The sequence below is a fragment of the Thalassophryne amazonica genome, chromosome 6 (assembly GCF_902500255.1).
Source record: "Thalassophryne amazonica chromosome 6, fThaAma1.1, whole genome shotgun sequence".
NCBI classification, from domain to species: Eukaryota; Metazoa; Chordata; class Actinopteri; order Batrachoidiformes; family Batrachoididae; genus Thalassophryne; species Thalassophryne amazonica.
Genome location: NC_047108.1, coordinates 98307948 through 98335220, shown reverse-complemented (window position 1 = coordinate 98335220; position 27273 = coordinate 98307948). Strand labels below are relative to the sequence as shown.

The 27273-nt window shown below is 38.2% G+C and overlaps 2 protein-coding genes across 3 annotated transcripts in view; both read right to left on the bottom strand.

Annotated features, from left to right (window-relative positions):
• Positions 1-8047: 8047 nt before the first annotated feature.
• LOC117512719 (myoD family inhibitor domain-containing protein 2-like) lies at positions 8048-12327 on the bottom strand. The gene is given in 5 exon segments (XM_034172902.1): positions 8048-8323; positions 8326-8469; positions 9800-10048; positions 11959-12048; positions 12242-12327. Coding segments are annotated over 4 exon segments (588 nt in total). The 5' UTR covers positions 12038-12048; positions 12242-12327; the 3' UTR covers positions 8048-8207.
• A 3227-nt stretch (positions 12328-15554) lies between these two features.
• Positions 15555-27273, bottom strand: part of LOC117512718 (forkhead box protein P1-B-like) — a 32779-nt gene continuing 21060 nt past the window's right edge. Inside the window, exons 7-15 of one of the 2 annotated variants that reach the window (XM_034172900.1) lie at positions 25045-25132; positions 24663-24740; positions 24374-24569; positions 21901-21977; positions 21622-21723; positions 21255-21382; positions 19024-19078; positions 18647-18813; positions 15555-16369 (exon numbers count right to left, since the gene is read on the bottom strand). In XM_034172900.1, the coding sequence (XP_034028791.1) occupies positions 16204-16369; positions 18647-18813; positions 19024-19078; positions 21255-21382; positions 21622-21723; positions 21901-21977; positions 24374-24569; positions 24663-24740; positions 25045-25132 (1057 nt within the window). In that variant the 3' untranslated portion in view covers positions 15555-16203. The remainder of the gene's footprint in view (positions 16370-18646; positions 18814-19023; positions 19079-21254; positions 21383-21621; positions 21724-21900; positions 21978-24373; positions 24570-24662; positions 24741-25044; positions 25133-27273) is intronic. The other variant, XM_034172901.1, reaches the window with a different exon arrangement.

Sequence of the window (27273 nt, the reverse complement as noted above, 5' to 3'; positions counted from 1 at the left end):
GACAGTTAAAAAAAAATTCAGCATCCACTCAAAACGGTAACGAAATAACACTAGCGACCTATGTCGCGATCGCCAGCACATTGGTGGTTTCAAAACATACCTGTTTATATCAACTTTGCACCAGCTTTAGAAGCTAGCTCTGCTCTTTTTTTAATCGATGATGTGCTTTTAAAAAAATATATATATATAATTTTTAGGAACATATTGAACATGCAAGCCTCTCGAGTACGCTATCCTAGGTGGAAGTGACACGTTAGTGGAATCAGCTAACCTACGAGGGCTGTCAATAAAGTATAGGTCCTTTTTATTTTTTTCAAAAACTATATGGATTTCATTCATATGTTTTTACGTCAGACATGCTTGAACCCTCGTGCGCATGCGTGAGTTTTTCCACGCCTGTCGGTGACGTCATTCGCCTGTGAGCACTCCTTGTGGGAGGAGTCGTCCAGCCCCTCGTCGGAATTCCTTTGTCTGAGAAGTTGCTGAGAGACTGGTGCTTTGTTTGATCAAAATTTTTTCTAACCTGTGAGACACATCGAAGTGGACACGGTTCGAAAAATTAAGCTGGTTTTCAGTGAAAATTTTAACGGCTGATGAGCTGATGACTTCCCACGGTGCGAGACGTCGCGCAGCGCTCTCAGGCGCCATCGTCAGCCTGTTTCAAGCTGAAAACCTCCACATTTCAGGCTCTATTGATCCAGGACGTTGTGAGAGAACAGAAGTTTCAGAAGAAGTCGGTTTCAGCATTTTATCCGGATATTCCACTGTTAAAGGAGATTTTTTTTAATGAAAGACGTGCGGACGGGTCCGCGCGTCGGGACGCAGCTGACGCGGTGCGGCGGCACAGGGAAAAACACCTCCGTGGTGATAACCATTTGTAAATCCAGGCGGCTTTTGATGGCTTTCAGTGGAGTGAGTATATGAGAAATTGTTTAACAGCTGGACATGTTCCAACTTGTCCTTAAGGCTTCCAACAGAGGTGTTTTCCTGTGGTGGAGCGTCGCGGCGGCTGTGAGCCGACGCTGCAATATGAATGAAATCCATATAGTTTTTGAAAAAAATAAAAAGGACCTATATTTTATTGACAGACCTCGTATAGCTTTTTCCCCTCCAGATTTTATTGAAAAATGACGACAGAAGCAGACCGTGAATCTTTCAGCAGAAGTTAAAATATCACTAGTGGGTAAATAGTCCCGATAGAAATTTATCACCAGTAATCATAAAATTCCAAAACTTGTTAATAACTACACTATGCAAGGTTGGGAAAAACACCTTTTGTTCGTTCAGAGCTTGATGCAGAAGCCTCACTGATAACCCGTGTATTTTTTTTTCTTTCAGCAAGTTCGTGGACAAAGGAACTTCTTCCATACAACAGAATTGTTAAACACGCGTAACACATCAGAGGCTTCATTGCTAACATGTTTTAATATAAATGAGGTTTGTAAAATACTTATGTTTCAAAAATAGACATAAGCATGCCAGTGGCAGAGTAATAAGTGGTGAATACAAGCTCGAGTTTACTAGTCATCGTAGATGTTGAGCCTTAATAGGTGCATACCACAGATCTGTAATATTGCCCTTTGACTGAACTCTTCAGCTTTTTGTTTTTCCTCCCAGTAGAATATGTCTGATCACAGCAATGTGACTTTTGACACTGGACATTACATGTAGTAGCACTTAAAGCATTGATTGTTCATGATTGTAGTAGATGTTAATTATTGCACATTATGGCTAAACCACTAATGAAGACCTCAGTTTACATCTGCTCATTCTGAGTCCTGATGTTCACTTTCTCTGCTGATGTCACTACTGTTCTTATATTACGTTTTTTATGATATGAATGTAGCAATAGTTACGCACTGGTTTTGAATTGGTGAACTCAAAGTCATTGGTACTCCATGTGGACACTATCTGTGAGAAATATTAAAGACTTTATTTGAATATTTCCTTGTGTGTGTCTGAAATCTGTAACATCCAGTTCAGTTTTCTAAGGAAAAAAAGCATAGTTTTGAAGTTTTATTTTGTGTCATATTGAGTATGAGGTGGGGTTAATGGTGCCTACAAGCAGCCACTAGAGGGTGGCATAGATATTTTGGGTTCAGTTTTCATGAGCTGTGATCATCTGGTACCTAGCAGGTGCCTTGGAGTATGTATGTTGTTTTAAGATTTATAGTAAGTCTGTTTGTGCCCAAATGTGATTTTTGTAGTCACTGACCCCATGAGTATTCAAATCAGGTCAGTGTTGCTATAGATAATTTAATCCATTGGGACATACGGTGCTCTTGGCTATATCCTTTGCCAAGACTAAGTTTGGTGGGCAGGAATTAAAAAAATGCTGAGCAAGTTTGGAACTTGACATTAAATTGTGTATTTTATCCATTTACATGCTCTTTCTTTAAAGCTACACTATGTAGGATTTGGTGTCATCTAATGGCAAGGTTTCATAGTGCATTATTCCTTCGCAAGTCTTGATTTTCTTTCCTGATGTCAGAGGTTACATCAAATCAATCAATCAAATTTTATTTATAAGCCCTTTTACTACACACAAGGTGCACAAAGTGCTTTCCATTAAAATCAAACAAGGAAAAGACTGCGTGCATAAACAGTTAACATTCAAAAAATAAAATGCAAATAAATAAATAAATACACCATCACTGCTTAATAAGTATCAAAAGCCAGTCTGAACAAACAAGTTTTGAGTCGAGCTTTAAAAGGATCAAAGTCTGTCATGGTTCTCATGTCGGGGGAAGTTGTTCCAGGTCTAGGCCCAGCAACAGAAAAAGCTTGATCAACCCAGTGCTTATACCTGGTTCTTGGGACTTCCAGTAAAGCTGGTCTGTAGACCTTAAGGCCCTGGTCTGTGTTACAAATACACAACAGTTCGAAAGGTAAGAAGGGGCAAGACCGTTAAGAGCTTTAAAACAGAGCAAAATTTTAAAATCAATTCTAAAAGAAACGGGGAGCCAATGAGAGAATAAACAACTGGAGTGATATGTTGGCGACGGGAAGGGTTTGTTAAAAACGTGCAGCTGCATTTTGAACCAATTGAAAGCGTTGAGAGATGACTGGGAAATCCCAACTATAAAGTGCATTGCAATAATCAGTCCTTGAGCTGATAAAAGCGTGAATGGTTTTCACATCAGAGTAAAAGTTTTAATTTCCTCCTAATTTACTGCTGTGCGTAATCACAGCCAATTTTTTAAGGGATAGTAATGTTCTGAGAATGCTAAATTTGGAAATTCTCCCTCTGTGCATGCGCAGCCATAAATCAGGTAAAAATTGCATACAAAGATTGTTTTATGCCCATAAATATAACCACGGCCTAAGCTACACACATTTTAACAAACGGCGATGAATAAATTTTGAGTGCAGCTCAAACTTTGATCTGGTGTTAGTTGCTAAAAGCTGCTAAAATGGGAAAAAAAAAAACCTTGAAATAATCACAGCTGTATAAATATATAATGAACGTTGTTAGAAATGAGCATATACACAGTGAAACACATAACTACACACAATAAAAATGAAACTTAAATAGAATAATACAACCCCTGGCAATAATTATGGAATCACAGGCCTCGGAGGATGTTAATTCAGTTGTTTAATTTTGTAGAAAAAAAGCAGATCACAGACATGACACAAAACTAAAGTCATTTCAAATGGCAACTTTCTGGCTTTAAGAAACACTATACGAAATCAGGAAAAATAATTGTGGCAGTCTGTAACAGTTACTTTTTTAGACCAAGCAGAGGGAAAAAAATATGGACTCACTCAATTCTGAGGAATAAATTATGGAATCACCCTGTAAATTTTCATCCCCAAACTAACACCTGCATCAAATCAGATCTGCTCGTTAGTCTGCATCTAAAAAGGAGTGATCACACCTTGGAGAGCTGTTGCACCAAGTGGACTGACATGAATCATGACTCCAACACAAGAGATGTCAATTGAAACAAAGGAGAGGATTATCAAACTCTTAAAAGAGGGTAAATCATCACGCAATGTTGCAAAAGATGTTGGTTGTTCACAGTCAGCTGTGTCTAAACTCTGGACCAAATACAAACACATGGGAAGGATGTTAAAGGCAAACATACTGGTAGACCAAGGAAGACATCAAAGCATCAAGACAGAAAACTTAAAGCAATATGTCTCAAAAATCGAAAATGCACAACAAAAACAAATGAACGAATGGGAGGAAACTGGAGCTGTGACCGAACTGTAAGAAACCGCCTAAAGGAAATGGGATTTACATACAGAAAAGCTAAATGAAAGCCATCATTAACACCTAAACAGAAAAAAACAAGGTTACAATGGGCTAAGGAAAAGCAATTGTGGACTGTGGATGACTGGATGAAAGTCATATTCATTGATGAATCTCGAATCTGCATTGGGCAAGGTGATGATGCTGGAACTTTTGTTTGGTGCCGTTTCCAATGAGATTTATAAAGATGACTGCCTGAAGAGAACATGTAAATTTCCACAGTCATTGATGATATGGGGCTGCATGTCAGGTAAAGGCACTTGGGGAGATGGCTGTCATTACATCATCAATAAATGCACAAGTTTACGTTGATATTTTGGACACTTTTCTTATCCCATCAATATAATGCATCTTGCCATAGTGCGAAAACTGTGAAAACATTCCTTGCAAAAAGACACATAGGGTCACTGTCATGGCCTGCAAATAGTCCGGATCTTAATCCAATTGAAAATCTTTGTGGAAGTTGAAGAAAAATGGTCCATAACAAGGCTCCAACCTGCAAAGCTGATCTGGCAACAGCAATCAGAGAATGTTGGAGCCAGATTGATGAAGAGTACTGTTTGTCACTCATTAAAGTCCATGCCTCAGAGACTGCAAGCTGTTATAAAGCCAGAGGTGGTGCAACAAAATACTAGTGATGTGTTGGAGCGTTCTTTTGTTTTTCATGATTCCATAATTTTTTCCTCAGAATTGAGTGATTCCATATTTTTTTCCCTCTGCTTGGTCTAAAAAAGTAACCGTTACTGACTGCCACAATTTTTTTTTTCCTGATTTCTTATAGTGTTTCTTAAAGCCAGAAAGTTGCCATTTGAAATGACTTTAGTTTTGTGTCATGTCTGTGATCTGCTTTTTTTCTACAAAATTAAACAACTGAATGAACATCCTCCGAGGTCGGTGATTCCATAATTTTTGCCAGGGGTTGTATTAAGGATCAATACTCATCAAGACAGATCAATATGCTCAGTTGCGACCTCCAGAACGTGAGACGAAATGAGGGTGGTGTGTGACATTCATGGAAGATTTTTTGACAGGCAAAAATATGCTCCACGAATATCCAGAATATCACGCACCAACACGCACTATTAAGAAACATATTCAGATGCGTTAAGTCACATTAAGAATGTCAGGAATGTGTCACAAATGACAGAAAAATTACATTCGTAACGCGTCTTGCTTATGTGTAAACGCACCTTAAGGGAGACACCAGCCACCCTCCTGAGGAAGCCCATTTCGGCCGCTTTTACTTTACTAGCGTTTACTGAAAATAAAGTCTGAAGGGCCTAAATGAGAGGGTGAGGACTTTCCAGGCATGTGAGAGGCAAATAAAGAAAAAATACTGAAAAAGACAGGGGGTTAAGACGATGTAGTTGCAACACCCCCCCCCCCACCCCCCCAAGAAGCTGAAGGGTTTAGCCATGCTAATGCTCTCCAGAAGCATTTACTAAAACAAAAGTCTGAAGGACCTAAATGACATGGGGAGATGCTGAAGAGCTTCACTTGTTCATGCCCATGACATATACATATTACACAATTATTAAATGAATGAGATAAATGAATATGCTTCAAGAGTGCATGACGTTGCAGATAATCAGGCTGCTGCATTACGTTGAAGTTATATTTGCTTGTCATTTCTGTCAAGTCACGCATGATTGTTTCCTACAATAAAACATAATACATTCAGCTCAAAAAGTTGCATTAATGACACAATAGTGACAACAATTCAGATATTTACATCTTAGCATCAGTCAAATCTATGTTGGCTTCACTTGGACCAGATTAAACACAAGAAAGAATGAAATTCTGAACTCTCAGCTGACTGTCATGCTTTGTAGAATTAAACAAGAAACACGCTGGAATGCATATCATAAGCAATTCAATAGGAGAGAACATGGGACAAAATGTGAAGATTAAATTAACTTGGTATTAGATGCAGTTCAAACTGTAAAATTTCAATAAATGTATGTAATGCTTTCTTAGGGAGTAATGGATTATATGCAATAGAATTATACAATCAGGATACAAAATATATTTATGGAACTCACACTCACTTACTCATCATCAACCACTTACTCCAATTAAAGGTCATGGGTGTCTGGAGCCTATCCCAGTAGTCATGGGGCGTGAGGCGGGGTGCACCCTGGACAGGACACTAGTCTGTTGCAGGGTCACATATGGACAAACAAACACATTCACACCCACACGCACACCTATGGATAATTTAAAATTTCCAATCCACCTAATCTGCATGTCTTTGGTTGTGGGAGGAAGCCGGAAGCACCCGGACAGAACCCATGCAAACGTGGGGAAACATGCAAACTCCACACAGAAAGGCCACAGGTGGGAATCAATCCCATGACCTTCTTGCTGTGAGGCAACAGTGCTAACCACTAATTCACCGTGCAGAGAAAAATTATGCAATGTGATTACATATAGATTTTGTAAAACAGATTTTTTTAAAAACATTTATTTATTTTTGGTGTACATTATTTTCTGTGTGAACACATAACGTCTCTCTACTGAGTAACTGACAGTGAAAGTTACTGGTACTAAAGACGGACTGCGAGCTCTGCCCTCTCTGAAGCTTCTTCAGTCAAAGCCAAATAAGTTAGATGTTTTATTGTTAGTGGAGTGTAATTCACTAAAAAGTACTGTTTTACACAATACACAGATATGGAAAAAGCATCAAACCATTATTATATTCTTATATCAGCCCTGACGCCCATTGGTGGCCATGCTTATCCCTGAATTCTGCAGCATGAAGACGGGACACCAACAAGTTACTTCCCCAGCTGAGGCGGGTGGGTGATTCTTTAACTACAGGCACTATTGGCCTTGTAAATGTAATTTCCACCACACCATTGCCTTACAATATAAAGCGCCTTGGGGCAACTGTTTGTTGTGATTTGGTGCTGTATACATGTGCTCTGATGTTACTGTTTATCTCCATAGAAACTACCCAAACAATCTTTCATACAAACTGTTTAAAAGGACATTACAGTGTTGTGGTGGAAATTACGGCAATAGTGTGGGACAACTACATTTTGTTTAATAAAATCACAACAGTTGTATGACATTGAATACCCCAATTATGTTTTGATTATTTTACTGATATTTTATTCAGAGATATTTTAAAACATTTAAAAAAAAAAAACGTTTCTTTACCATTCATTTTTATCATTGAAGATCAAAAGTCTTGGTGTGGAACAAGCACAAAACGGCAATATTTGCATATAATGATGCTGAAAAAAGGTGAAAAAGTCATCATAGACTACAAGAACAAATTTCTTAACACACTTTCATTGTAAAGATAACTATAAAAGTGTGAAATTTCTCCTTTTTTCTGTTTTTCATACAGTATGATCAAAGGACATAATAAGTGCCCGTAGTCTAAGAATCACCCGGGTACGCATCTACAGATTTGTTGGACCGGGACAGTACAAATAAAATGTCTTGTCCAAGGACACAAACAGGTAATGTGACTAGGAATTAAACATCTCTACATAATGGTAACTCCTTATCCCTTTTGATTATTATTATTACTACCATTATTTGTTTGTTGTTTATAAAAGCTGCCCATAAGTCCATCAAGAATTTATTGTACTGTTATTTTTAAATTAATGCAAGGAATGTGAAGGTGTGCACTGTGACCAACTGAACAGCGAGGAAATACTGAAATTACATGCTTCGGTGTATGGGATTTTTTTCATTTTATTTTTCATGCAGGAGTGGAGAAACCATCACAGTGCTATTCAGCTGTTCACCTTCTTTCCTTATGTGAACCTGCGACGATGATGTTTCAGTAAAAGCCACTGATGTTTCTTTTCTGGTCTTTATGTGCATCTGGCATTAAGATGCACATAAGATCCAATAATAATGGAAAGTAATGATATAATGTTACTTTAATTATAGTGGGGTTGGGTTACAGATTTCATTTTCGAGTAGGACATTTTCAGCGATAGCACACCTCTGATATCTCCATGGCCAGTTCTAAGAGTTCTGCTGTGTCCTTACAGGAGTTGCATAAACTCCAGTCCAGTTCCACGTTGCAGTTACAGCAGTCTTTCTCTGGCTGGTCTTTTCCCCACACTCCTTGATGTGTTTGTATGAGGGAAAGCAGCGAGTCACTGCCCTTTCACATGTATCCGGTAACATAACCATTAACTCGTGGAAATGGCAGTACAGACAGGCAAGCAGAACTGCTGCGCAATCATCTAGGGGCAGAAATGAAAAATAAGAGCAAAGAAAGGAAATACCAGTTCAAATTATTTGCATAAACATCATCTAAACGCCTCTGATTACAAACCAACTATAGAAATACACAATTGTGATGTTATTAAAGTTACAGTGTGTGTGATTTAGTGACATCTAGCGGTGAGGTTGCAGATTGCATTATGCCATCACCAGTCACGATGTGGTTGCCTTTAAGAATAGGAATAAGATTAACTTGATTTATCCCAAAGGAAATTATCTGCCAGAGTACTGAAACCGTAACAGTAAACAGTAAAGAAGGTTTTTTTAAAGACATTTGCACAAAATGTTCAACAATATTACATATAACTCTAGCTGGATAACTTTGAATAACTGTTCAACTATGTATTATGTATTTTTTTTTAACATCTGCACAAGATGTTCAACAATATTGCACATAACGCTGAGCAACTGAACAACTCTGAATAACGCTGTTCAGTTATGCATTGATCCTGTAGAAGGGGGAGGAGTTATACAGCTTGATTGCCACAGGTAGGAAAAACCTCCTGTGGCGTTCTGTGGTGCACCTCGGTGGTCTCAGTCTATGGCTGAAGGTGCTCTGACAGGACATTAGTGTGGCATGCAAGGGCTGGAAGGTGTTGTCCCTGATACTGAGCAGTTTCCTCGGCATCCTCCTCTCTGACACCTCCACCACAGACTGTAGCTCAAACCCCAGGACAGAGTCAGCTTTCCTGGTGAGCTTGTTGAGTTTGCTCATGTCAGCTGCTTTCAGCCTGCTGCCCCAGCACACTACAGCATAGAAAATGACACTGGAGACCAGCGAGCAATAAAACATCTGCAACATGTTGTTGCAGACGTTGAAAGATCTGAGCCTCCAGAGGAAGTACAGTCATTTAACATTTTTGCTCCTTTGCCTTCTCTTGTGAGAAGCAATACGTATGTTCCCCCATTCCACAAAAATGAGGGTTCTCAAACTTGTTATCCTGCACAAGCAACCAGTGGACGGTGTATGAAAGAGAAACCACTGATTCCTCTAATTCTTTTCTTCAGTCTTCCGGCCATGTTACAAAATGCAAAAGGAAGAGTAAGTGTGTCCCTTTTGGGTTGCTGTATCAACATGGTGGTGCAACATGGTGGACTCCATGAGGGGGGGTGTTCCCACATAGATGTGGAAGGGCTCATTCCAAGCTTGTAAAACACATCACTTAATAATTGCAGGTAATTATACACTGATGAACAGATGGTTATGAGTGGTATATTCTACTTATGCCAATAACCACTCCTAAATCATACACACTGTAGCTTCAATTTTTAATAGTTTAGCAGAATTACCTCCAGCATCGGGCTGGGACGATTCTTCTGAGGAAAAACAGCTGCTGCTGTTCTTCCACTTGTCAGAACTCAAGGAGAAGCTGGATCCACCACACTCACTGCCACCCAGGGGATCATGGGAACTGCGATCGATGTCCGGCTCATCTGGTTGTTGGTCTGAGATGGTGCTCAGTCGGCGCCCCCCACTGACCACCAACTTCCCCTTCATCTTCTTAGATGGGCTGAAGAGCACAGGCTCAGGGACAATGTCTTTGATGGAGGACACAAGCAATGCAAACAAACAAACAAACAAACAAACAAAAAAAAAACTTATTCCGGATTAGACTGAATTAGATTCATCTTTAAATTCAGGGCTGAATCAGTTCAGTTAGACACGCTGTATCAGGTTGTCAGAGTTTTAATTATTCAATGCACCATTAAAGTACATTATGTCACAGAGGCGAAAGCTCAAGGAAACTTGCTCAGTGTACATTCAGCCACAGACTATTGATTTGCTTAATTTTCCTGGGTTGAATGAAGCTTGAAGGAAAATGTGCTGTCGTGAGAAAAATCTGCTCTCCTCATACAGCCAATAAGCGCAATATCACATATCCCACTGAGCCTGACTAAGTACCACCACACCAGCCTCCGCCCTGATGTGGTTTCAGCCTGGGTGAGTTGGAGCGATGTTTTGCTTGTGGATGTACATGTTTTGATGATGACAAAATGGGATGACAGGATATAAAGGTAGCCAAAGTAAAAACTAATTGGATATAAAGGTAACAGAACCAAGTAAAAACTAACTGGATATAAAGGTAACAGAACACAAAGCTAAACAAACCCAAAACTAACGGGATGACAGGATAAAAAGGTAGCCAAAGTAAAAACTAACTGGGTAAAAGGTAACTGAACCTAAAACTAACTGAATATAGACCCAATAGAATATAAAACTTAACAAAGCTAAAACTAATTGGATATAAAGGAAACAGAATATAAAGCTAACCAAACCCAAAACTAACTGGATATAACGGTAACAAAATCTAAAGCTAACCAAACTAAAAACTAAGGTTATAAAGGTAACTGAACACAAAGCTAACCAAACCTAAAACTAACTGGATATAAAGGTAACAGAATATAAAGCTAACCAAACCTAAAACTAACTGGATATAATGGTAACAGAACCAAAGTAAAAACTAACTGGATATAACGGTAACAGAATATAAAGCTAACCAAACCTAAACTAACTGGATATAATGGTAACAGAACCAAAGTAAAAACTAACTGGATATAATGGTAACAGAACCAAAGTAAAAACTAACTGGATATAAAGGTAACAGACACAAAGCTAACCAAACCTAAAACTAACTGGATATAAAGGTAACAGAATATAAAGCTAACCAAACCTAAAACTAACTGGATATAAAGGTAACAGAATATAAAGCTAACCAAACCTAAAACTAACTGGATATAATGGTAACAGAACCAAAGTAAAAACTAACTGGATATAAAGGTAACAGAACACAAAGCTAAACAAACCCAAAACTAACTGGATATTAAGGTAACAGGCTATAAAGCTAACAAACCAAACCTAAAACTAACTGGACATAAAGGATATAAAAGCAACAGGATATAAAGGTAGCCAAATCTAAAACTAACTGGATATTAAGGTAACAGGATATAAAGCTAACCAAAGTTAAAACTAACTGGATTTAAATGAAATTGGATATAAAGCTAACTGAAGTTAAAACTAGCTGAATACAAAGATAATGTAATATAAATGTGAATATAAAGCTAAGGGAATCTAAAGTTCATGATTAAAATTAATCAAGTCTTGAATTAACTGGAGATTAAGTCTGCTGAATATAAATATATGACTGTTAATAAATCTAAATCTAAATGACTATAATGTTAAGTGAGTTGAAAACCAGATGTTAACAAAATCTAAGACTGAATAAAGCTTAATGAATCCCAAATAAATATAAACATAAACTTAACTGAATCTAAATTGAATAACTAACTGGAAAAAGTAGCACAAAATAACAAAACATAAAGTTGTATATAAAATTAGGTGGATATGATAATATTAACTGATTATAATGTTGTGATATAAAATGTCTATAAATGTCTATAAATCTTGGCTTCTATTTGGAAGCCATTTGCGGTAAAGGTGAGAAACATACCCTCAGACACATGATCTCCTATGTGATCCAGCTTGATACATTCCTGATCCTTCACAGGACAGTGGGAACCAGATGACATCTTACACTGTGCTGTAATGTGAAGAGAAAACATAGGCACTCAAATAAAACAGCAATGAGGGGTCACACCAAATATCTTCTCAACACAAACTATTTCTGCCACATGCAGCATTCATGTCCTGCATAATAAAAACCGTGCAAGAACTATTCACACAGAGGAAGAAAAACAAAATAGCTCTGCTCAGTCATTTAAGATTAGAATTACCTCTGTGCTGCTGGTTAACTGTCCAGGAGCGGGATGTGCACGATGTGCAAGCCGAGCTCCTCTGATATTTAGTGCCTCAGATCATCATGCACACACACACAATGCCGATCAATACTCGCTGCTATAACACCCTGTGCATAATGCATGTGCAGCTCTAAATTCTATTCAATTACACTTTTATATTGGCAGCAAATCCACATTCAGACAAGTCACTCATCAAACATGAGGATTAAGGAGCAACGGCAGAAAACACATCGATCTGGCCACAATTTATCGCGCTTCAATTAGCGCGTGTAAACCAATTATAATGTTACCAGGTTTTCTGACTGGGCATGTCAAAACAAGCAGCTGTTCAATCTCCTGAAATTGGTGACCTCCATAGATTCTAATTTAGTTTATTCAGTTGTTAACCCCGTCAAGAAATTGATACACGTAACATAAGGAGGATTCGTCCCATCCTGTCTCTAAACTGATGACAGAGACTCTGATTTATGCCTTTGTCTCTTCTAGACTGGATTATTGCAACATCCTGTCCTCTGGCTTACCTCAGTCTCCAGTTGGTTCAAAATGCTGATGCTAGAACTTTGACAAGACGTAGAAAGTTTGACCACATAACACAGATTTTGATATCCTTTCATTGGCTTCCTGTTTCTGTGAGGTATGATTTTAAAGTTTTGTTACTAACTTATAAAATCATTTATACCATGGTCAGTGAGAATTCCATGTCTAACTAGCGTACATTATTTTCATGTATACGCACACGTAGTTCGGCGAGTTAAGTCACTGTAATATCACTCCGCTCTGGTCGTCACCACAGCAACGCGCAAATCAGTTTGGTGCAGATCAGCTGTGTTTTGACAGGTGAATGACAGAAACGTGATAAAACATGGATTTCCAAGTGAATGTTAATATTTTTGGACAAAATGAAATGTTTGAGGAATGGGAAGAGGAGGAGAGCAAACGAGAAGAACATTGGACGAACTGGACAAGATTGAAGACGGGAAAGAAGAGAACACGAAAAAAGTTAAATATTTATGTTAGCTCACTGTGTGGGACCATGGTATAAGCTGATTAAACAACTCAAAGCTGTGTATTATACGGTTTGAATGCACGATGCGGAGTCTAAAACATGATGCGAAGCGGAGTGGTGTTACTCCGCGTCCTGCATTCAAACCGTATAATGCACTGCTTTGAGTCGTTTAATCTTTACTTACGGACTACCGCCTCCCTGCTGACTAAATTAAACCCTATGTACTAGCCCGTGCTCTACGTTCTCAGGACTCGATTTCTTTGTGTCCCTAAAGCTATAAAAAAATCTCAGCAGGCCAGTCTTCTCTTCCTGTATTCCTGTCCTGTCGAAGGATCTCCCTGCAAAGATAAAACAGTCGGATTCTGTCGTAATTCAAGTCCAGACTAAAGACTCATCTATTCCCCCTCTTATATGACTTGCATACCAGCTGTAACAGCAGAGCACCCTCACTATATCGAAATTCTGGGTCTGTTAGTGAAGCTCAGGGCTAGCTGCCAGCAACCACTTTAATGTTTCTGCTTCCCTGTTGATTTGCTGCTGGTGAACTCATGCCTTAGGTGCTGTTATCTCCAGTAGACCAATTTTGCTCTTTTTCTCTCTCTCTGATTTGCTGTGTCTGGGATTCCAGGAACTGGTACTGCTTCCAGAGGATCAGGCTATCCTGGCAATGGCATACGACATCTGCTATCAGAAGTATTCAAGAGTTGAAACTAGAGACTCTGCACCAAGATGGACCATTTGCACTTTTTCTTTCTTCATCTTTTGTAAAAGCCTTGTAACTGTTAGAATGGCCCAAACAGTGGGACACCCCTCTCTGAGTCTGGTCTGCTTGAGGTTTCTTCCTCAAAACCCCAGAGGGAGTTTTTTATTACCATGGTTGCCTGTGCTTGCTGGGGGGGGGGGGGGGGGGGGGTAAAGTTGGACCTTACCTGTGTGAAGCACCTTGAGGCAGTGTTGTGATTTGGTGCAATTTAAATAAAATAACTTGAATTATACATATTACTAGCTTTTTCATTTGTTCATAGTTACTTTTAGTATATTTTATTATTTTCATGTGGGATTGACATATTTTGGATCATTTCAGATAATAATATTACTGTATCATTACTTAATTATCTCCTCTATGTATGCCTGCTTGTTTATCATAAATGTCTTCAAGGTCCACAGTGCAGGCACTCTATTTTGGAAGGTTTCTTGTATTATCCTTGACAGATTTGAAATTTCTGTAATTTTATTGCTCAAATTAAATAATTTCTTTTTCTATTATTATGCACATAAAAAAATAAAATAAAGTAGAATTATATTAACATTCCAGTAATTTAGGATGTTACAACCACTGGAATTAATTCATTTCAAGCAGTCATTTTATTTTTACATCATATTCCTGTGACTAAAACACCCTCTTTTTTGTGTAGTTTGTTTACAAATCAATTTTCATGCAGTTTTTTTGTTAAACTGTCAGATTTACAAAATGCTGCCTTTTGTTATGTGGCATTGATCACAGACATTGTCTGCTAAATTTGAGAGTAGATCTGGTTTATTTTTAAATGCATTACTGACACTGCTTGTTTCATTTTGCAGGACGTTTTTCTCTGCCCAATCCTTAAATCATAAAATAATAATCTCATTGTTTGGTGTAGAGTGAGGGATTGCAGAAACTCTCATAGGACACATCTCACATGGAGCTTGGTCATTACAAGTTGGATATAGGAAACAAACATGATTTGCTAAAATTTCCAAAAAAAAAAAAAAGGGGGGGGGGGGGTTCAGTGATGTCACACTTATACCACATGACAAATGGTTATGGGATCAATAAGCTTTAGATCACATTCTTCAGCCTAACTGCTTATTAAGATATCCTAGAGAATGTTTTTAAAGACCATTAAGATATATTTTCCCATATTTGCAACATTACCACATTCTTGATACCACATAATTACAAATTTACTGAATAATAGAAGTGCTGCATTGTCCATCTGCTCAGATGTTTGCAGTTATACCCTGGAAAAAATGTTATCTTTTTTGTCACTGTTAAACTTGACCTTTGGCTGATCTGCCCCCAAAATTTAAAGATAGGGATTAATGAGAATCTGCTCATGCATTAATTATTTTGCAGCAAGACACAATGTCCATGTTACTTATAGTAAGTGCACCTGGCAAAACTGGAAAGACGTCACATAGGGCTGAAGAAAAGTATATTCTGGTAAAGATTGTTTTGTTCCATCAATTAAGAATTTGTTATTGCTTTGTGATTATAACAATAATGAAAGCAGACGTACAGAGACATTTATCACGAGGAATTTATTATTCAGAGATGCATTTGTTTACAGGAACAGTAAATCTACATTATCTACTCTCATGAGATCATTCAGAAGTAATTCATCAATATTTACGATATGAGGTGGAAAAACACCAACAAATATAAAGAAGCTTTTCATTCTTTTGGTCAACCGAGTACATCTTAAATAGAAATATATCAGATCATGTTGGCAGTGAACATTTTTTTTTTTCAGTTTAAAAGCAACAATTTTAACTTTGTCTATTTTCTGAAAACTAAAAATCAGGTAGTGTGGCACCAACATAACATAATGTATCTATATAGAAGGGAAAAACTGAAGTGCTAACCATCAATGTTCCCTTTGCTTTGGCTTCTCCATACATAATGTTCTTCTGTGTACAGATATAAAACAAAAATTAAAAATGAATTAAAAAAACAAAATCCAAATAGTCTCACTTATGTTTCTGTGAACTCACTCGACGTTACAGACAGAACCAAGAGCTTGATTAAAGTCATGGGATAAGAAAAGATGAAAAATGTGTTTCCTTCATGAGAGACTGTTCGGTTATGAAGGTGAAGCAGTTGTGTTTATATATTTATTTATTGGGGAGGAATCGTGAAGTTGCACGAGTCGAGAGTGGGCGGGCCTTGCAGTCAGAGCGAAGGCACGCGGTCGAACTGAAGGTTTGGCGTCTCTGGGCTGCTGCCGTCTTCGTCATGGATCATCATCTCTGGGCTGTGGCCGTGCTCGTTGGTGCTCTCTGGAGATTCGTACAGATAGTTTTCAGTTGCACCTTCGTCTTCCTGCTCCTCTTTAATGCTGGTGTGAGGAAGACGCAGAAAAGCAGGCATGCTATTTTGGATTAAATTACAATGGAGCCCAAACATCATTAAACTGTACAGTCAGGACCATAAGTACTTGGACAGTGACACACACATCCTTATTTTGCTTCTGTTCATCACCACCATACAGAGGAAATGAAATAATCAAGATGTTCCTTCAGTGTAGACTCCCAGCTTTAAATCAAGGGGTTTAAAAGTAGGACAGATTTGTGTAAAATATCACTACAATTGTGTGTTTTATGATAAACACACAAAATATTGTGGAGACATTGTTTGATATATTCTAATAATAATAGTAAAAATAACAATAAAGATACCATGCCAAGCTCAATTTTCTCTTTAAAATCAATGTAATTATGGTCAGAATGGATTCAGAGTGTAAGAAATTACACTGATTTAAAAAAAAAGACATGACATCTATTTATTATTATTATTGTACTTGGACGTTGACCTGTGGGGAACTACGGGTTCTAGATGTGGTCATTTGTACTATATATGGACAACAGCTGACTTTTGGGGAAAATCTGTTTACAGTTATGCTACATTTTTTAAGAATTGACATAGAAATGTTTCTTGTTTTTATTGAAGGTTTAATCTGTTTTCAGTTGTGTTCAATTTTCTGAAAATGATTTTTTTTTTTTTTTTTGGTCATAAATAAGCTTTTCTGAAGCTGTTTAACCACTACAATATTCCATGTAAAGAAATTCAGAATAACTGAAGTTTTATATTTGCACTGTGTCCGTGTTCATCAAATTTCTTTTCCCTTTTTTTTCTTGGCTTGTGTGAGACACTGCTGAGACACAATTTAGCTGTTTTGTCTGGAGTGTGAACATGTTAATTCTGAGTTTGGGGTCACATGCATACAGAAAATGTCCAGATTTGATTCTGCTGTTTGGGATGTTAGAGGATGGACAGACTGATGAATTCTGTCAGGTTTGCAGCAACCTCACAGGCTTTTATTTTAAAATACAGGCTCTTATTGTGAAAGTGTGTATTGGTCCGATCATCTTGCTGTTTTCACGACTTGAATCCTCATGAAAAAATACATAAGTATGCCAAAGGACGAAAGTCAGCTTTTTCTGGATTTCATTTGATGCTCTGGATACACATACACACAGAGGCCACTTGCCTTTTATTATATGGATAATGATCAATGCCAAAATCTGGTGTATTTTTCATGAAACACATCATCATTTCACATATCTGCCCCACTATAACAGAAATATTGCTTTATCTATTTAGGAATTACAGTGTAATACATACTGCTTCCATTTGAACTTTTACTGGCCATTTTATTTTTACAAGTCAGGGAATGGATACATAAACATTCCCAGTGAGTATGTCTCGGATGTAATTCAGGGTATTCCTTATCAGACCTATCAGTTCAGACCTGAACTATGAATTTGAATGTGTAAGGAGGAGACAAGTGAGAGAAGCCACCAAGATACTCATGACACTTCTGAAGCAGTTACTGGTTTCTGTTGCTGTGATGACAGAAACTGTATACAGTGCCTGTTTTGGTACCACCAATTATACAGCTTCATATTTCAGTCAAACAGAGAAGGATTTTCATCCAAGAAAACATTAAATCCAGGCTTGAGTCTTCCATGTGCCTTCTGGCAAATTGTAGCTGAAATTTCACTTTTTTAATGAAACCCCTCTACGTCACTGCACTATGAATCTGTGTAGTTGGTGAAGGTACAGACAAAAGTTGCACTATCCATAGTTTCTCTATACAAAGCCATAGAAAACTGACCCCTTCAGAGCTGTCTTGACAGCTTCCCTCACTAACTTGCTTCTTGTACCATCGGTTTTTTAGAACTGCCTCCTCAGGACAGATTTACCATACTATACATAAATTAAGTTCAAAACATATTCAATAAATTGTAAATGTTCATGTATTCATCTCCTGACTGCTGTAAAACTGATAGTTTGTATTGACAAAAATACAACTATTTGCTTATTCAATTACATAATTATGACCTCTGAAAATGGAGGGCTTGTGTATAAAAAATGGGAGTAATTCCTAAATTGCTAATGTAATACTTTTGTTAAACCTCTTACATAAAACTCAAAGTCTAAACTATGAGCAGAATTTGATTGTTGCATTTCAGCTCCACTGTGGTGGTAACACAAAGGCAACATTACAAACTTGTGCCACTGTTCTCACACCTATGGAGCTGACTGTGTATCAGGACAATGAAACAGGGAGGTGAAGTTATTTATTTATTTATTTTGTCCTGTGGACACTTACAAAGCTTGAGGAGGAGACTGTGTGGCACTGCTGTCACTTTGGTATCCAGATCCGCCAGCGAGAGCGCCGTTCACCTGCTCCTGCAGAATGTGCGGCAGCGAGTGAAACGAGATGCTGCCCATCGCAGCAGGGTTGAAAAGAGGATTGTGGCAGTCGAGACCACCACTCTGAAAAACAAAAACATTATAATTATTCACATGTACACCACTGCACACAATGCACGCTGACACGGCGCTGGCATCTTTCTTTTGACTTTTTGCAAACAAAAATGCCCAGCGGTGTCTGCTGCTCTCACCTTTCTGTTCACTACAGCAGCTTCAAACAACACACACGAGATATTAATTCATTCCAGGCCTGAAATAAGACTTTTGTCTTACCTGCACAGCAGAACTGACTAAGCATTGACGGCTCTGAGAATTCCTCAGCATAGATCTGTCAGCAGCAACACAAAACAAACAACAACAAAAAAACAAGTTATATTTTATTTACAAGGGGCGACAGAGGTTTTGAGCCTAATCCACAAAATGCAGGGTATGGTTTTCCATCTTTTGCATTTCTCAAAACTGCATCCTTGAGAAATGTTCCACAGACATTCGTGCACCTGGAACACGGGGACTAAAAACTTGCATAAATTACTCCTCATTTTGGCTTCTGAAGAATGCGATAGTTAGGAAGCAGACTTTTCATGTTGCCTGCATCAAAGGTTGATGCCTCATTTCCACATAGAGTATATAGTCTGTAGGGTTGGGTATCGAGAAGCGGTTATTTTCGGGTATCCACTGATTGGATCCACTGACATCAATAGCCTTTTTGCTTAATGATTCCCTTATCGGTCCTTCAGAGCGCCCGTTGTTTTGAGGGTGTTTGTCGGAAAATGATCATTTCTCAACGTTGATTACAGAGCCGCTGCAGGGTCTGTAATCAACCGCTTCTGCAGCGTGACTCCACTTTGAAGTGTGAACCAATGAAACAATGCTTCAATCCGCTGGCTCGTTGGTTTTTGTTTTATTTGGCTTTATCTTCATTTTTCCCCGCTAAAACCCTAAAGAGCATATGCCTGTGAGTAATATATACCCTTTTATGTTAAACCGACCTGTTATGGTCTTCTGAAACAGTTGATAGATGTATTTTATAACTTAAAAATGGGACAGATGCTAATGCGTTAGCATGTCTATGGCATTGTCAATGTTAAAGTCAGTATTAGCTGTTCGCATCTCAGCATGTTTGTGTGCATTTGTTTTCTGTATAATAATTAATAGCTCAGCGTTTGTTGTCGTAAAAGAGTCAAATGTATTAAAAATTGTAATTTTTGTATTTATATATTATTATTAATATTAATAATAATAATAATAATAGCAACAACAGCAATAATTATAATAACTCTTTGGAAGAGGCAAGTCCACTTCTTAACCCCTCTCAAAGCCATTAAAATATGTCAACTGTGAATCATTTTTGTGTGGATTAAAGTCACTAACTGGGACTATTGTCTTGTTGCAGTCAAGAAATGAGAATCGTCCTCCGTTCCATTGGCACAGCTCTCTGCCAAGACAGTCTGCTTGGAATTAGTAACTTCAAAACGAATTGCCGCTTTACATAAAATGACACCTCTTTCCAAACGCTGTTATACAGACAATAAACTACAATAGACTAAAACGTTTTTTCCTCCCAAAATGAGACGTCCTGCGTTCTTTATGAATTACATCCTGACATGCGGCGCAGCCAGCTGCAACAGCTCACCTCAGATGTATGGAAAGACATTCATGCCAATAATGTCCAAAAGGAAATGCTTTTGACAAAAACTACAGATTTTGTTTATTTCTATTTATGTCCAGAGATCAAGGATCCACTATGTAGAGTTTATTTATGTCCAAAGTTTAAGGATCCAGTGACCAATTTCATATTTATTTACTTTAAGACTCAATAAAATGTTGACATAGAAAACCTGTAAGGCATACTTTAGTACACAGAAAATTCACAGGAGGTATCGATAAGGGAATCGAAAAGGAATCGGATCGATATCGATAAAATGTTATCAATACCCATCCCTAATAGTCTGTGTCCATAATATAAATGAAATGCCATCTAGTGATCAATGCAAGGAACTGCATTTCATTACAGAGGCTACAGTGCCTGTGAGAGGTTGTTTTTGTCTGTTTTTCCATCATCCACTTGTGCGGAGTATGTGCACATAACACAGGTGTTTTCGAAAACTATGGCTGTAGCTTTAAGAAGCTCAACATCTGAAGGCATAGCAGCATCTCAGAAAACGAAATGGCCAAAAAAAGTAAGGCACAATGCCGCAATCACTTTCGGCTTTAGGGGAACCCCAGGTGACACCTACAAGCTAAGTTCACTCCAAGACAACTAAAGCCACACGTACGGAATTTTGTTCAGAAACCCATCCATTTTCTTTTGTGAGTATGATGCATTTGAGTTTGTTTTTAGAACATCCTCAGTTTCTGCAAAACAAAAACTTCTTTACAGTAAAATCTGTCTGCAGTTATTGTATGAAGTGGAGCCGCGAGGTCAGACAATTTGATGCGATTCATCTGACATAGTATTAGAGGAAAATACAGATGAAAACGCATTATGTTCAAATTATACCCACCCATTACCAGCAGTCTTCTGGGGCCTCCGTCTGTGGAACTCAATCTCATCGACTGTCCACACAGCTCCCTTCACATTTTCCAAACGCACAAAACATTTATGGAGGCTGAGATTATGTCTCACTGCATTCTAAGACATTAAAGAAAGAACACGAAAACAAACACGCACTGTAAATACATGCAATCTTTCCAGAAACGAAAGCCACATTAATGCTTATATTGGTAAGAAAAATTAAAAAATTAAAGGTTAACGCAGTTAAATTACTCACAGGGCATCCCTGTGCTGCTTAATTATATATATATATATATATATATATATATATATATATATATATATATATAACTATCAATAATCAACAGTGTTCCTACCTTCCATGTTGCTGCATTACTCCTAAAATATGCAAAGTTTCTTGTGAACCAGTTGTAGATTTCATTTAATGTCAGTTGATTGCGAGGTGATTCAAATATTGCCTGAAAAAGACCAACAACATGAAAGAGTTACTGTATTATTATTATTATTATTATTATTACCATTTTAAAGAGAGATGTCCATCTGCTTCATTCTAATTTGTTTATTTAAAAAAGCAAAAATTTTAATTTTGGGTAGTTTTTCACCATCCCTCATAAAGTGAGTGGAGCCAACAATACCTGTCTGATGAGAGATGCGTATGTAAAGGGAGGTCGAACTTCTGTGCTCAAGTAGAAATCCTTATTGTCAACGATATCTGTGAAAATGGGGAAAAAATAGTTTTCACATAATTTCTATACACGCACGCCATAAAACTCTGGAATTTCTTTTGTAACAGACAGAAGAAACACGAGCGCACAGCGTGGCTGTGGTTTGATACATTCAGTCACTAGCCGAGTTTCCATTACAGATTTGCGTAAATTTAAGTGATATTTTCAGAATGGCAACAAAAACAAAAGAAAAGAAACAAAAAAAAAAAGAATAAGAATAAGAAATGGCAGTGTTTCCATTAACTGATGGAATGTGACTGCTGGGTTTTGCCTCTCGCCAGAACTACAATCCCAAAAGTCATAGCGACGAATGGGTAAGTGGAACTCAATACTGTTATGTTGGTGAAATGGTAAATAAATTTATATAGCGCTTTTCCATCTGAATCAGATGCTCAAAGTGCTTTACACATTTATGCCTCATATTCACCCCGATGTCAGGGTGCTGCCATTAGGGGTGTCAGAAAAAAATCGATTCACATCCGAATCGCGATTCTTATTTATTACGATTCTGAATCGATCCAAAATGTCCAAGAATCGATTTTTAAAAAGCATTTTTTTTTTTTTACATTTTCTTGCTTATTTGCTGCGTGCTTCAAACACTCGTGAGCTGCAGAGTTCAGTGGCTGTAGCTTAGCATGGCGGACGAAGAGCTAATTCAGCCAGCACCGTCTTTGCTGAAGGCAAATGTTTGGGCACATTTTGGATTTTATTATTTGCTGCGTAAGAAGGAGCTTGACATGACTTATGCAGTGTGCAAAATCTGCAAAATGAAAGTCAAGTACTTTGAAAACACTTCAAATCCGCAAGCCCAAATGCTATGCTATCACCCGGAGCTAAAAGAAGTGGAGCAGCGGTCTCTGCCGACTACTGACCAGCGCTTCGCTAAACTGCTAGCCAACTCCGAATGAGCAAAGCAGATAAGTAAATTTACATCTAGAATCACTTGATTAACCTTGTAAAGCTGCATTTTCTTAAACATAAACATTTTTTAAGTAATATAACTATTTCTCAGAGCTCTTTGAATCGAAAATCGATTCTGAATCGAATCGTCACCCCAAGAATCGGAATCGAATTGAATCGTGAGTTGTACGATTCACATCCCTAGCTGCCATACAAGGTGCTCACTACATACCGGGAGCAACTAGGTGATTAAGGACCTTGCCCAAGGGCCCTTAGTGATTTTTCTGTCAGGTTGGGATTTGAACAGAGGAACCTCTGGTCTCAAACCCAACGTTTAACCACTAGACCATCACCTCCCCTTAGTGTTTATTCACATCCAATATTGTTGCCACAGTATCTCTTTTAAAGTTTGCCATTGTACACAGATAAATACATAGAATGAAATTTGTCTTCTGCATTTAACTCATCCTAATTACAGTTATATCCAATCTAACCACTAGGAGCAGTGGGCAGCTGTGGTCCGCCGCCCAGGGACCAACTCCAGATGTAGAAACTCTGCCTTGTTTATCATAGTGGGAGAAAACTGGAGTGCACAGAGGAAACTGGGAACATGCAAACTCCACACAGAGAGGACCATGTGGGAAGCGATCCCAGGACCTTCTTGCTGTAAGGGCACAGTGCTTACTGCAAATCCAAAAGAAAACTAATTTGTTGCTGCACAAATCTGTCATTTCCGATGCATCTGTTATTAGCTTTCACTTCTGCTCTGTTGTGAGCACAATCACCACATTACTCTACACTCTTTGGCTGTACATACGAAGGTCAGGGCAATGCACAATGACAATTCAACAAATCTGACATTTCACTGCAGTGTGTATCCCAGGTTGCCCACGCATTCCTCTGTGGAAGACTGTCACTATGCACCACGTATACAATAACAGAGGCACCTGCAAAATAGGGCTGCAACTAACTATTATTTTCATAATTGAATAATCGATCAGTTTTCTTGATTAGTCAATTAGTTGTTCAACCCATAAAATGTCAAAAAAATGATACTCAATGTTAAGACGACACATTCAAATGTCTTGTTTTGTGCACATCCCAAATATATTCTCCTTACTGCCAAAGCAAAGTAGCAAGTAAAATAAACCAGAAATATTGCTACTTAAAAAGTTGAAATCACAGAATTTGGATAAAATTACTCAAAATGATTAATTGATAATCAAAATAGTTGTCAAATTAACAGTCGATTAATGACCGTAGTTTTACCGCAATAATGGAAGCATGGCGGCAATGAAGTGAAAACCAGGATCTTGGTGTTGCACTCTTATTCCATTCTTTGGTAAGCACTCAGGCGCACAGGCGATTAAATCTACACTTTTACCCATCAAGTGTTTGCTTAACACACTGAGATAATTCAAAATTTGGCCTCATGTGTTTCAGTTCTAATCAGCAAGACTGTAATTGAAGATCCCACTGTTACCTTGACTCACAGACCGGCTGTATCGCCTCCGTACTGGTGTTCCAGTGAAAATGCTACTGGGCGTGATGACTGACGGGGAGTCAGAGAGTGGCGTCAGGGGCGTGGATGGTGCTGTGGCGCTCTGAGACAGGCTCAAAAGAGGAGAGCCTTTGGGCAACGTTGTCTGGGGGAAGGATACATTGGACATAAGATTCACCTGAAGGAGAAAAAAACAAAAGCAATACATTAAGTTAAAAAGCAACTCCAAGCAAAACAATATTTAGTTTAACTGTAGGGAGTAGCAACTCACCGGCTGTGCTGCTGGTTTGGGCTCAGAGGACTTTAGATGAGCCATCATAGCTTGTAGTCGCTCTTTGTCCTTTTTCAGCTATGTTACATCAGAAGACCAAAATAGACACAGAGTTAGTGACTTCACAGGATGTGCTAAACCAAAAAAAAAGAAGAAAAAAAAAAAGAAGGCGTTTTGGTGCGGGAACTATTGTTTTTCAGAACATCCTGAATATTATAATTATCAAAAGCTACCACTTCTGTTTCCAGACCTGGTGTGAAAATGCTCCACTGCTGAAACCGTTTAACACAGAGAACTTACTGCCAGAGCATCTTAAGAAGTTTTTCACTTTGCAGTGACCTTGCAATTAGACACCTATTAGAGAGAAATAAATCAGCTGTACCTGTAGCTCCAGCTGCTGAACCACTTGCATCTGCACACGGCATTGTGCTGTACTCTTGTCATCTAGTGTGTGTTCACTGTTCAAATGTCTGCAGAAAACAACAAAACAAGTAGTGGTAGATAGTAGTCATGGAGGGCAAACATTCTTGAAATCAGCAAACACTGGAGGTGTGGAAATTTCTATAAAAAGAGAGCTGATGCTGAATTTAAACATTTGTGCATCAACGTAGTGATAAACCACATGAACAAATAAAGAATTGGCCTGAAAATAAGATGGCCGTGATTACTGTCACAAAATGACGTGGTGTGACTCTGCTGCTCTGTTTATTAACATTAAATCTCTCCTGATGCAGATTGAGTAGCGAAAAAATGGGTCAACTTTTTAAATTAAACTGAGCAAAGGGGAAATGGGGAGTCACGTTAGTCCAAGTAGCAGCAGTCAAGGGAAGGGATTTTTGTGGATACTGTAACTGAACATTATTCTGTTATTAAAGTTAAATAGATAACTGATTGAGATGTTAAAATGAAGTAACATTCGACACTGCTGATAATTACATTCTGGACTCACAAGCCATTCCAAGAGGGAGTGGTAAATCATCTATATATTAAAAGTGAAATGGTCTGTGTATGTGTATGCGTGCGTGATTTTATTTAGTAAGTTCAATGTACGTGCATAATATAATTGTAAATACGTTGTAAATACGTTCATAATACATGGACGACACAAGAAAGTGAAAACACTTATTTCCATTGTGGTCCATTTAAAAATCAAATGACAAAATAGAAGTAATAATAAAAGAAAATAATACTGATAATAATAATAATGATAATAATTATTATTATAATGTGTATATGATAAAAAGAACCTAAACAATTTCTAAATACATTAAGACAGTAAATTAACATTAAAAATTCTATAATTAACAGGAAATAAAAGGGTTTAGTTCTTCTTCTCAAAACTGTTGATGTTTAAGGTTCTCAAATCATTCTGGACTCACACACCATCTCATTATGGACTCATTATAGAAATGTTGCACAATTTATTACCACCCTTGAAAAATACCAGCTACCTATTTTATAAACACTGCCCAATCTGGAGCCCATGGATCCCCATGGGCAACACGCTAGTGTGTGCGTGCGTGTATATACAGTGAGGAAAATAAGTATTTGAACACCCTGTGATTTTGCAAGTTCTCCCACTTAGAAATCATGGAGGGGTCTGAAATTTTCATCTTAGGTACATGTCCATTGTGAGAGACATAATCTAAAAAAAAAAAAAAAATCCTGAAATCACAATGTATGATTTTTTTTAATAATTTATTTGTATGTTACTGCTGCAAATAAGTATTTGAACACCTGTGAAAATCAATGTTAATATTTGGTACAGTAGCCTTTGTCTGCCATTACAGAGATCAAATGTTTCCTGTAGTTTTCCACCAGGTTTGCACACACTGCAGCAGGGATTTTGGTCCACTCCTCCATACAGATCTTCTCTAGATCTTTCAGGTTTGGAGTTTCAGCTGCCTCCAAAGATTTTCTATTGAGTTCAGGTCTGGCTGTGTGTTTGGGGTCACTGTCATGCTGGAAGACCCAGCCATGACCCATCTTCAGTGCTCTTACTGAGGGAAGGAGGTTGTTTGCCAAAATCTCGCAATACATGACCCCATCCATCCTCCCTTCAATACGGTGCAGTCGTCCTGTCCCCTTTGCAGAAGAGCACCCCCAGAGTATGATGTTTCCACCCCCATGCTTCACGGCTGGGATGGTTTTCTTGGGGTTGTTCTCATCCTCTAAACATGGTAAGTGGAGTTGATTCCAAAAAGCTCTATTCTGGTCTCATCTGACCACATGACCTTCTCCCATGCCTCCTCTGGATCATCCAGATGGTCACTGGTGAACCTCAAATGGGCCTGGACATGTGCTGGCTTGAGCAGGGGGACCTTGCTGCCCTGCAGGATTTTAAACCATAACAGCATCATGTGTTACTAATGTAATCTTTGTGACTGTGGTCCCAGCTCTCTTCAGGTCATTGACCAGGCCCTCCTGTGTAGTTCTGAGCTTTCTCCGAATCATCCTTACCCCACAAAGTGAGATCCTGCATGGAATCCCAGACCGAGGGAGATTGACAGTCATTTTGTGTTTCTTCCACTTTTTAATAAATAATCCTAACATTTGTTGTCTTCTACCAAGCTGCTTGCCTGTTGTCCTGTAGTCCATTCCAGCCTTTTGC